Here is a 13,180-nt window from a genome sequence, read left to right as displayed (position 1 = left end):
AAAAAAAAAATTGTTGCTCTTGCCCTGACTTACCTTATATCTAATAGTAAATGGAATAGGAATTAAAAAAAAGGTAAATGAGTTGAGAATAGATAAGAAAGAATTTTAAATTTAAATTTCATTATTTTTTGTTTTATTTATGATAACACCCTCAACCATCATCTCCTTGATTTATTATTATATTTTGTTATTGTATTAAATTTTTTAAAAAATTAAATATACTATCGAGTTTTAAAATAAGTTCATAGCATTTTTCAATATTTCAATTTAATTCTCTCTGTTTATAAAATTTGGTCAATAATGTTTACATATTCCAAAAAAAAGGATTAGTTAAGGTGCTTTTATGCATCAGTTTCAATCGAGATTCTTTATCTTTAAGTGGTATCTTGCTCAAAATGGAAGAGAAAAAAAATCATTTCCATCATTTAATGACTTTTTATTTCCGCTGCACAGACAGTTAACAAAATTTGCATTTTGTATGACGATGATACCTTAGGAGAAAACACCATCTGTAAGTGGTTTGCTTAGATGCAAAGCATCCGGGTTGGCCTTCAACTGTTGATGACCAAATTCAAGCATTGGTCACAGACAAACCTCACTATAGGACACAGGATATCGCAGAAACGCTTAACATATCTCATGCAAGTGTCCCTAATCTTTTGGGGGCTGTGGGATATGTTTTTCGAAGTGATATGTATTGGTTCCTTACAATATGACGGAAAAGAATTTATTGGACCACATATCCATTAGCAATTCCCTGCTGAAACGCATTGTTAATGATCCATTTTTAAAAAGGTTGATAACTGGGGATGAAAAGTGGGTCCTGTACAATAATATTGTGAGGAAAAAGAAGTGACCTGCCCTTAATGACTCCAAAAGCAGGATTACATCCCAAAAAGGTTATGCTGTGCATTTGGCGGGATTGGAAAGGTGTCCTTTATTTTGAGCTCCTCCCGCCCAACCAGACCTTTAATTCAGCAGTATACTGTGCCCAGTTGGAACAATTAAAAGCAGCAGTTGAGCAAAAGCATCCAGTATTGGCTAATCGCGAAGGCATAGTTTTCCATCACGATAATGCCTGTCCTCATGTTTTTTTGGAGTCACGGCAGAAATTATTGGAGTTTGGCTGAGTTGTGACCCACCATATTCACCAGACCTTGCACCAACAGATTCTCACTTATTTCAGGTCCTTTAAAACTCTCTTAACAGGAATCACTTTTAATTCGCTCGAGGACTGCAAAACGCACATAGAGGAGTTCATTGCACAAAAATCTGATAAGTTCTGGGAGGACGGAATTAAAAAATTACCTGAAAGATGGCAAAATTTAATAGATCAAAATGGGTCATATATAATTAATTAAAATATTTACAAGAATCTGAATTTTTAATTGAAATCACCAGTAATAAACGCTATGAACTTATTTTAGAACCCGATATTTGATGAGTTGAACTATTTTAGTAATCAAATAAGAATATCATTTGTTATTTTGATTCTTATTTAATGTTTTTTACTTTAGGAAATAAAAGGGAATATACAATTTAAAGATGTAGTATTTTCCTATCCAACTCGAAAGCACAGTCTGGTTCTGACAGGATTCAGTCTTGAAATATCACAAGGTAAAACAGTCGCTCTGGTTGGTAGTTCAGGATCCGGAAAGTCCACTGTCATTGCTCTCTTAGAAAGATTTTACAATCCCAGCAATGGACATATTGTAAGTAAAATAGATCATTAATAATCACACATAAAAAGAAAAAAAAATTAAAGAACTATAAATAAACACAGTTACAGGAATTTGATTTTATTTCTTGTAAATTATGTTCTTGACATAAATACAGTTCTTGATCATTCATAAAGCTTTTAATTCATACAGGCATTGATTCATGCTCACTCTAGAGAAAAAGAAGGGAGTCCTTATGAGCCAATGCCTTACAACTAACAGTAAGCATTGTTTAGTGTATATAATAAGACTCTGTAATCCAACAGCTATGTGACCACACACCTGTCATCTTTAGAGTGCTGGACAACTAACTAAGAAGTAATGAAAAACATACAATGCAGAACATTTACGAAAACTGAGAAATATATACAAAACATGTTCAGTATAAATACCATGATGGCATGTAAAAGACAATTCAAAATAAGACATCTCAACTAGGAAATTTAAGGTTTGAAATAATCATTGATTGGTATTTGTTTTGTTTTAAAAGTATCACTTACTTATACCTTAAATATCTTTGAGCATTAAAATTTGGTCAAAGTCAAGTCCTCTCTCCTTCGCCCACCATAGCATGTTCTGAAATATGCATCAGAATGACAAATGTTGGATTAGAGAGAAAATCTACTGAACAGAAATAAGATCCAATATGGTAAACAAAAATAATTCACTTTGTTACAATAAACAACCTAATTTATTTTAAAATAGGAGGGAGGGGGAAATGTACATAAACTAATACAAAAGACTGATTGAAGTAGAATTTATAGGAATATTGGAAGAGTTGGGCATCAGTAGTTTCCAGAAATGATATGAAAAGAGAAAAGTAAAGTGGGATTAAATGTGTAGTGATACCACTACCTACTGGTCTATGCCGCAACAACTACAGCTGCCAAAACCACTATGGCTTGGCATGACACAACCTACCAGCTATCACATCCGTGCACTTACGGCTAGTAGTACCCACTACAAATGCTGTATATTAATATTTATACTATTCCTTGTAAATACCTTAATTTTAACATGTAACGATTATATAAGACCTTTTAATATATATAAATGTACCATTTGAATTAATAAAGATTCCAATAGAATTTGCTGATCCACTGAAAACGAACATCTTACATGTTGTACCTCTCATGGCATTTAATAGCCCAGAGACTAGACCAAAATTGTCAGGTCTCGCTATACGTCAAACACCTCCTTAGGAGTCAGAGGATAACAATTTACACAGTGGATCAGTACATTCTAGTGTTATATTTTTGGAAATGTATTTTGTCTTGTATTTCTCTGCCTTCTCCAGATTTCTTCTCCTTCTCTTCTTTCGTAGGACCCGATGGCTGAATTCATGCATTCATCCTTCCTACTTACAGGAATAGTACCCTGTAGGACAAGGTCACCATCCTTAAAGAACTTATGGCTGGCACCTATAAGTCTCATTGTATCTAGTCACCTCCAATCTACTACCTTACCTATTTTGAAGAGAGTACCAATGTCAAGAGTACCTACTATGAATTGGAGTCAGATTACCTTACATAAGCACCTCAACAAAAATATTAAGAACTCCTCTTCCTTTTATTGTTAGAAGTCAGGAGAATATAGTTAATACTGTTACCATGTTTATATAAGGTTTGAGTCTGTATTTTAATGGATGCTGTTAGTTTAGTGTTTTAATTTTTTTTTAAAAATTATTTGATAGATTTATATTAAAATTTTCTGTAATAGTTTATAGATGGTGTAGATATTGAAAAAATAAATGTTGGCTATCTCAGAAGCAAAATTGGTTTAGTTACACAAGAGCCAATGTTGTTTGATTCCTCCCTGAGAGATAATATTACCTATGGGATCTCTTCTCTTGGTAGGAAAGTGACAGATCAAGAGATAATAGATGCAGCAAAAGCCGCCAATATTCATGAGTTTATTGTAAGCCTGCCACAGGTAACTAACTACTTTTTATTTTTAATAATAGTTATAGGATATACCATTAATTTTACATTACAACAATTTTTTTAAATTTTCTCTGCTGAATTTGCAAATATAACTAATTTTCTTGAAAACTGGAAAAGAAAAAGTTTTTAGCTAAACATTAGGCCAACCTATATGAGTTTTTATTTTAAAGTTTTACAATTTTCTCTTATTTCACAAGTTCAGAGAAGGATTCGGAAATTTTGCACAACTTTCCATAATGTAAGGTTTACTAAAAAATAGTAAATTAATAGTGATAACCATACTGAGAATATTAATAGCTTAGCTGTTAAATAAAATTATTTAAACAAATTTTAAATTACTAACTATCTATAGTTGATTTTAGGGCTATGAGACTAATGTTGGTGAGAGAGGTTCAAAGTTATCGGGTGGTCAGAGACAGAGGGTAGCCATAGCGAGAGCCATACTCAGGAATCCAAAAATACTACTTTTAGACGAAGCTACTTCTGCATTAGATTCTGAAAGTGAGAAGGTTGTCATTGCTGCATTTAATACAGTGGTTTGGATGAATAAATAGAATGTAGTAATAAAGCAATTAATTATTGTTCATCTGATATTAAATTCTTAGGTGGAAAGCTCAAATGGATAATCAAATCATAAGTTTTGGTAATAAAATTTTGAGTTGATTGTTCAGTTGCTTCAAAGCAACTCAAAATACAAAATGCCTTTGTAATTCCACCAAATTGACAATATGATCTTTTTAGAACACAATTAAACTTCTGATACAGTTTGTGCTGGTTCATCTTACTTGGACCACGTTCTTTTTCGATTAACGTTTTTCTAGACTATCCATTTTTCATAATTGATAATAATTTGTTTTAAAAAGAATTTATTTCACTACATTTAAAATATTGATTTTTTGTTAGGTGAATTCATTTCAATTTATTCGAAACCCAAATATCAAGCTTCTTAACTAGTTCTACAACGTCTTATATGATTTTCAGTTGTGTGATACATTTAACTGCTTTACAATCTCAAGCACAGTTATATGATAATTTCATTCAATTTTTCATTTAGTCATTATCAACTTCAGAAGGTCAACCAAAACATTGGTATCTTTCAGTAAAAGTTTCTAGAACCAATTCTGACGTGTTCATTCTGTTTAAAATTTCTTTTCGAGACTCAGCTGCTTTCTTGCTTTTATGAAAATAAAAAATTAAATTCAGCGAAAATTATTGTTTTTGTACTTCATGCAGAACTGACAGTTATTACAAAAATTACATGTAATTCATGACTATAGCATCCTGAAGGTATTGATTACCAAATCTGATATTATTGTAAAAATTCAATCACACCATTCATACGTAGGCAAGATAAAAAAAAAATAAAATAAATAAATTGAGTAATAGATAAAGTAAAAAAATGAATAATAATAATAATAAAATATAAGGACGATATTAAAGTAAAATAAAATTAGGTCAATAAATATTAATAAAAAAATGGTGTTAGAAAATTATAGTAATCAAATCATGGTACAATCATCATTTCATGGTGCTTAACATATTCAGGATTAATAAGTATTATGGTATATAACGTATTAGAAAATATGTTATAGTTTAGCTGTGTTAACCATTTCACCAAAAAATCCTTGTAAATTAAGGGTATTCATGATCTATAGTTTAACATGCTAAATGGAGAAATATTTCCTACTTTTATCATGTTAAAACAATGTTACATTTAGCATGTTTGAGAGTTTGTTAAATGGAAAATGACGTCACACAACAGACCAGCCTACATCGTCGTGTTAGGTTGCTTGATTGTATTAGTATTGTTTTGGACAAGACGTTTTTAAACAAGACAATCAGTAGCCAAATTTTCACACTTCTACTTTTCACTTGCTTTAGGCATGTTTTTATAAATAGCTGTAATCAAAACTTAAAAGAAACAATAACAAGAAGTTTTGGAAGGAAATATTACTAAAAAAGTTGCTCAGAAAATCCACTAGGAGCTCTCATGCATTTAACATGTCTTTAAATAGGGCTGCTCACAATCCTATTCTTATACATTTAACATGGTGAAACATTTTACATTTAACATAACATCATAAATATCCCTATTATATGACAAGACCAGAAAAGGGTGAATGGAAATACTTTTTTTCCTCCAGAGATTATTAATTTCTTTTGTTTTATTGTTCAAAAAATTGTCTAGATCATTAATTTAATTGATTAATTTTTAATACATGTGTTTTTTTCTTATATGTTTGAAATGAATAATTTGTAGGGAACTGAATTGCGAGTATTGTGTATAAGAACTCATGTGTTACATACTTGTAAACAATTATTGATATGGTTTTCGAACATCAATTAAAGAGCTTACTTTCAATAGCTAGTATCCATACAATTAAAACAGTCCTATTAAAATCTAATGAATAAACAATAAAATCTAAAGATTCCATTTAGTAGATCTTAATTGAATCCTCTTATTATTTACCATTAAAATGAGACAATCCCATTCTCTTCCAAGACTTAAGTTGGGGTAATTGTTTTAACTAGTACTCTTATTAATTTTCTTTCCTCACTAGAAAAATATACAAATTGGAAATGTGCCCTTTTGAAAGTAAGCTTCATAAGTGAACATCATTGGTTATATAAAATATAAAACATTTATACACCCTTAAAGAACATTGTTATAATTGTGTTCCACAGGTAGTGCACGATGCCCTAAATAACGCAAGAAAAGGGCGAACAAGCATTGTTATAGCCCATCGTTTAACGACAGTTGAGAATGCTGACCTGATAGCTGTTATATCACAGGGTACAGTCACAGAAATAGGTTCTCACAATGAATTGCTTCAACTACGTGGGATGTATTACCATCTGGTGAAGGCCCAATATCACAGTTAATGTCAACAATATTTTTTAATTAGCAATTTTGTCATTTCTTTTACAAGCATTTTTATAAGCTAGTCATTCAAGAATATTGGTGACCTGTTGGTGGAGGATAATGGAATTTGGGGTTATATCAAATATAGAAATAAATTTAGTATTTCTATGATACAATTTGATGAAGCCATTGTCAGATTTTATCAAGAACATAAAGTTCTAGTGATGTTTAGAATATAGTTATAATGCACAACTCTAAATTTATAAATTACTTTTTTACGATCCACAACTGGCAATGTTAATGAAATTTCTCATTGTAATATTGTTAATGTAGGCTAATTTGGTGTTTTTTGTTAATTTTTTCAACCTATTTTTATTTTTCAATCTCCTACATTTGTAAGTCATATTGAATAAATGAAATAGAAAAGAAATATTTGATAAGATAAAAAGGTTTTTAAGTTCAATAATTATGAGACTGATAATATATGTATTTATTTATGATAAAAGATACAAGACAATTATATTTGTTATCAGAAAAAAAATTTGATCTAATAAATACAATGCTATGAAGAATACCATCATCTTGTCGCCTTGTAAAAAATATATTTTTTCCCCTGGTAAATTCACAAAGAATAACAAAGAAGCAAATTTTATTTTATATTATAATTATTTTCACGAATACAATATAAAATATACTCATAAACTTTTTTAATAATTGATTTTCAAACATAATATTTGATTACAAAATACAATAAGAACTAGAAATAAAACAATAAAAATAAAATTGTTCTATTGTTTGTTAATAAAAGGCTTGTGGATATTGTTTACCTTATTCATTATGGATGTGCTAAGTTTCATGTTAAGATGAAAATAAAAAAAAAAATATATATCTCTAACCCGACAAGAAACATACAATCTTAATTGCTTAACTATCACAGCCTCTAGACAATCACAGATTTATTATTTATTTTTGTGAAAGTAACTTATGTTAATTATCAGGAGAGTGATTCAGTCTCAGCCTACAGATCACACTAGTAGGAGGAGAGAATACATTCCTTACTTCTATGTTGTTGCTGATGTCTACAATGTATTTACCAAGATTCTATTTAATTCTACCACAAGAAAACTACTTTATGATGCATGAGCTTCAAATTAAGCCTCTCAAGACTAATATAGGTCAGAGATTTCCTGCGATATTCAACTTTGCACAAGATATAACTCCTTTTCAATGTATGTAGCATAATGTCAGAGTCAAGCACAATTATTTGAAGGGGTAAGTGTATGAAGGGGATATGTCTCTATCTAGTTAGTGTGAGGTATTCTAACCACAAAAATCCAATTAATAACTGAGATACCTAGATGTAATGGGGCTATGTACACTTCAAAACATAACAATTTCCAAAAAAAAAAGAACATTATTTTCTTAAAACTTACTATTTGTAACATAAACTCTTAATCCACTTACACCTTCATTTGTAAACTGTGCTGAAGGGATTAAAATACATACGATTTTACCAAATAATAGTTTTATTGAATGTAAAGAGTTTTATTTAAAAAAAATATTTTAATGCCTTTTCATGCAGTAGATAGTTTTAAAGATATTAAGCACTGAATAAAAATTTAGGTTTTTCTCCAATAAAATGAACTTTTGGGGTTGCGTTCTAGAAATAGCTTGATACCTTCTTTTTAATGACATTTACTGTTCAGTCCAATTAAAAAATTGAATTATTTTCTAACAGAATATGCGAGATAGCTCTTGAAAAAATGTAATTTAGATGAGTGTACAGACCAAAAAAAAAATAAAAAAGGTGGACACTTAACTCCTGGACGTAAGGAACTCATGAAAGAGAAAAATGAAAAAGAAAAAAATTGAAATCCATTCATTTTAAATAAATATATAAACCCTTATGCACCAACATACATGATTGTTGGTCAAGTTTTTAAAGTCTAAAATGATATATTCCTCCGTGCACACGGTTGTTACAAAACTTATGCAATTTATGTAGCTAAGCTACTAGGGATACTTTATTCATTGGGGAAAAACCTAAAAGTATATGGCAACCGTTTTGAAAAATCTGTCATATTAGGCTTACACATCCCTAGGCAGTGGTAAACTTCTCACCATTATCTTTTTTAAACAGTGTTGTTACATCAGAATTCTTTGAAAACAATAAGTTAACAATTACTTCTAGATTAACTTGCAATTTTACTAGAATAATGGAGCAGTGCTACTCCTTTTCCAATGATGCCTGAACATTCTTCAGGTTAGAACGCTCTATCCCATGAAATGACAGAATTAAAGGAACACAAATGACTGACCCTTAAGCCATAGGAATTGTATCCTTCAGACATTATCTGGTTTTCTCTCTTCCTCATAGACATAGCTTTCATCCCGCTATGTTGGGTTATTTTCCAACCCATTTTAAACAAGGGCAAAACTTTTTTTAATGTTTAACCCAATAAGAATGTATTGTTTTCCATTATCTAATTAAACTAGTCAATACCTTAATTATGACTGCCTGTTTTCTTCATTTTTTAAAATAAGGCTGAATAACTTTAAGTGATACATTTCTTTCAATAATATTGAGACTACAACATTTACTGACTTTTCATAAATAATGTTTATAACACTAAATGCAATGGTCTTACCACTCATTTATTTATATGGTATAGATCTAGTTACATATATACAAATAAGCACAAATTATATACATTAATATAAGTACAAATGAATATATAAACATGAGATAATTTATAAACATATTGAAAATTAAAGCATATAGATGTAATATAATATATAATTATAAAAAATTACTATGATGGAAAACTTAATAGAAGTATTATCTTGGTAACTGAGATATTACCATCCTTCAAACATAAGAATTATATATTAAAATAAAATTCTAGGAAATTCTAAAAACCGAATTGGATTGATGTAGGAAACAATATTATTCTACACAGGAATAATGAATTGTAATAGAAACCAAGGAGGAAAATATATGAAGACATTATTAAATATTAAGAGTGAAAGAAATAATCCTCAAATGTTAGAATGATGCTTAGAATATCTGAATCACTTAAATATTTGGCTATCATGAGGAGGCAATCAGAATTCAGTTTGATTTCTGGTTGGATATCTTTTAAACTTATGTAAAACTGTTCTAACCTGGTTAATAGGCGACCTCTTTCTAAACCTTTCTTAATCTCTTCCATGATTATATCATAGTAAATAGGATACTTGATATTTAAATTTTTTTCAATGGTTCTGTAACTTCCATATATTGGCTTCACACAATCTACTTTCTTTGAGAGTAGTTCATATAATGTATATTTTATTAACATTCTGTCTGACTTCATTTGAATTATTTCAGAGATGCAATCATCTTTATATTTCAACAATTCCTGTCCATTATAATGATGGATCTGTCTATCGAATTGTATGTCTATGTTTGAGACTCCATTCCAATTTTTTAAAATGAACATTTTTACTAGTAGTTTAGCACAAGAAAGATCACTGAACACAGCAGATTCTATGATACTGCAATAATGGCCCAAAGAACAATCAAACATCCCACAATTGATATTACTACCATATTTCAGCAACTCTTTTATAGCATCCAAGTTCCTATTATAACACCTCATAGCTAGACCTAATGCTGTCTCGCCTACACCATCTTCCTTATCGACATCTGCCCCCCATTTCAAAAGCTCTCTCACTACTGTAGTTTTTTTCATATGTCGAAGAGCACAGTGTAGAGGAGTCTGACCATCGATCTTTTCTGCATTAACATGTGCTCCACGCAATAAAAGTTCTCGGGTCATATCTAAAGAGTCTGCATAATGCAGCAAAGAATTTTCAAATCTAGCCATTTTAATATTTACATTAGCACCTGCTGATAATAAGGCCATAAATACATCAAAGCTCTTACCATCTATTAAGGCTGAATGTATAGGAGCCCTACCATACTTGTCGATGATATTCACTTCAGCACCATGTGATAGTAATACATTAGTCAGTTCAACGTTAGGTGCTATATGAAGTGGTGTATTACCTATTTTCATTCTGACATTTACCTTAGCACCAGCTAACATAAGAGTTTTGGCAACTTCGAGGTGATGACTATTAGCGACAGCACAGCATAATGGGGTCCGCCCAAAAGCATCTCTAGCTTCTATATCAGCACCAAATTTAATGAGTTCCTGAGCTATACCTGGAGAACGGACGAGATGAAGCAGTGTAGTACCATACTCATCATATTTTATATTGGGGTTAGCACCAGATGACAATAAATGCTTGACAGTTTCTGAATCTTCTTCAAGTACAGCCCTTTTAAATGAGTCATAGTTTATATACGTCATTTTTAACAAAAACTAAATCAAGGTTGAGCTTTTAAGACTTCATCACAACAATAATCGTAGATAACTTAAAGTTATGCAACCTTCTCTAAATTATAGTCACAATAACACGAACAGTCACCAGTTGACTCATAATGCACTGTTTACAGGGCAGTAGGTTAGGGTTACTATCGATTTTTACCGGTGGTGGCAATCACAATACAGAAAATACATACAAGGAAGGGAGTAAATGCTAAACTCATATTCTCCATTTTAGTAAATTCTATAGTAATACTGAAAAAACCCTAATTTCAGTATATCCCAGTTTTTTAACACAATTTTTTTTCTGGAAATATAACGTTGAGTGGACTACATTATATTTTCATCAAATAACGTAAGTTTAAAAACTTTGTATTTCTGAAATTAGTTTTTTCATGCAACTACAAAATTTACTGAAATAGAGAATTTAAGTTTTGTAGTTAGGTCCATCATATATTCTAGACCTAGACAAAATTTAACTAAAATAAAATTTAGCAACAACCTAAATAAATTATTTTTATATTTCACTCTAATCTTATTTGTAAAATGATTATTTCTGGAAATAAAGTTGTTTCATAACTGCTAAAATGATTAGTTTATCAAATTGCTTTTTTTTTTTTTAGAATTCATAATTTTTACAACAAGAAGTTGATAACGATCATTTTAATTATAATAATAATAATACTTTATTTATTCTGGGATGAGTCATCAACAGAGAAATCGACAGATGAGGACTGAGGAGCCTCAGAGATACTTAAATAAAAATACAAAGAAATATAAATTGTCATTATAAAAAATAATTATAGGTTATTTCCTTACTTTTATCAGTTGAACAATAAAAATAAATGAATAAATAAAAAAAAAGTGAAAAGAAAACGATATAAAAATAATTAAGAATGATGCAATAGTTTATATAAATATTTACAATTATATTTATTTACAATTTTATGGGGTCTGAATGGATAAAAAATGATTGAACAGGCGGGATTTAACGGTAGGGAGGGTATTGGAGCAACGGATGTTGGAAGGGATGGAGTTCCATAAAGATGAGGATCGGATAATGAACGATCTATCGAAAGCAGCGTTTTTTTTTTATTATTTTTTTTTTCCGAACCCTCTAAAACAGAAATAGAAATGAATTAGTAAGTGCATTACTGAGAAAAAGAAAAGTAATTCGTGTTGTGTCTTATCTTTAACTACCTTTGATATTTTAAGGTTACCTGTTATGTTTAATATCATATATGAGCTATCCATTCTAAAAAGGAGCTATTTTAAGTCCGGAGGTGAGGGGCCTCCTCGTGTTGTATCGTATATAAGATAAAAACAAAAAAAAAAAACATTAATTAATAAAAACGATAGATAATGGTGAAATAATAAGAAAACAGTCAGAAGTCGAAAAAAAGTGTGAGGGAGGGGGTTGAGGTGCATCAGAAGATGGAGTTATGAGGTGATGTTAATAGGGTTTTTGGTACCTTTCCTGCCCTGCCACCTCACAGGAAGGAGGATGGAGTGATCAAAAAGCAGCGCTTCGGTGGGACCTTTTGTATAAATTTGAAGACCGGGAACGGGTATTGCGGGAGCGAATAGAAGATTTGAATTGAAGGAGCTCGGATATGTACGAAGGACGGCGGAATTGGATGATTTGGAAGATGAAGGATGCCAGGAAATATTTACGTCTGTAGGAAGGATAAATCCACTTCAAGTCTGCATAAAATCGGGAAACAGAGGCGTCCCTTGGGATCCCGAAGATGAATCGTACACAACAATTTATCAAATGTTCTAATTTCGCCTCGAGATCCCCGAGTACCGTTCAGCAATAGTCGAAGTGGGGGAATATTGGAGAAGGGACTAGAAGCCTACGAGTTTCAAATGGAAATAGGTGGCGCCTTTATTATATATAACAGACACTGTACCACACTACGAATGGCCACTCTGCAGCACCAAGTTATTTTAAGGATATTGGATTTCAAACGTTTTTAGGACATAATCACTTTGTGTTTTTGTGAAATAATATTTTAAAAAAATTATAAACTAGTGAAATAGAATATTTGCTATTTAGGAGTCAGCGAGTAATAATGTACATTAGTGGACCAGAACATTATTACTCCATTTTGGAAATGAATATTGTATTGTAATCAGCCGTCTTTGGATCTCTCCTCCTTCTTTTCTTATGCCATCTGTCCTCTCGGAATGATTTTCAGTGAATACCTGTTGAACTGGCCACCCTCTCGACTGTAAGGGAGGACCTTACTGAGTCGAGCTTTCATCCTGCAGGGATTTACG

General features: G+C 30.9%; 1 protein-coding gene across 1 annotated transcript in view; it reads left to right on the top strand.

Moving 5' to 3' along the window:
- Positions 1-7,000, top strand: part of LOC106682805 (ATP-dependent translocase ABCB1) — a 36,648-nt gene extending 29,648 nt beyond the window's left edge. Inside the window, exons 26-29 of the mRNA XM_067045624.1 lie at positions 1,518-1,712; positions 3,438-3,650; positions 4,024-4,170; positions 6,347-7,000. Coding sequence (XP_066901725.1) covers positions 1,518-1,712; positions 3,438-3,650; positions 4,024-4,170; positions 6,347-6,544 — 753 coding nt within the window. The 3' untranslated portion in view covers positions 6,545-7,000. The remainder of the gene's footprint in view (positions 1-1,517; positions 1,713-3,437; positions 3,651-4,023; positions 4,171-6,346) is intronic.
- The last annotated feature ends 6,180 nt before the right edge of the window (positions 7,001-13,180 follow it).

The sequence above is a fragment of the Halyomorpha halys genome, unplaced genomic scaffold (assembly GCF_000696795.3).
Source record: "Halyomorpha halys isolate HHAL.00 unplaced genomic scaffold, Hhal_1.1 Scaffold25.1, whole genome shotgun sequence".
Lineage (NCBI taxonomy): Eukaryota > Metazoa > Arthropoda > Insecta > Hemiptera > Pentatomidae > Halyomorpha > Halyomorpha halys.
This window is presented reverse-complemented; position numbering and strand designations above follow the sequence as displayed.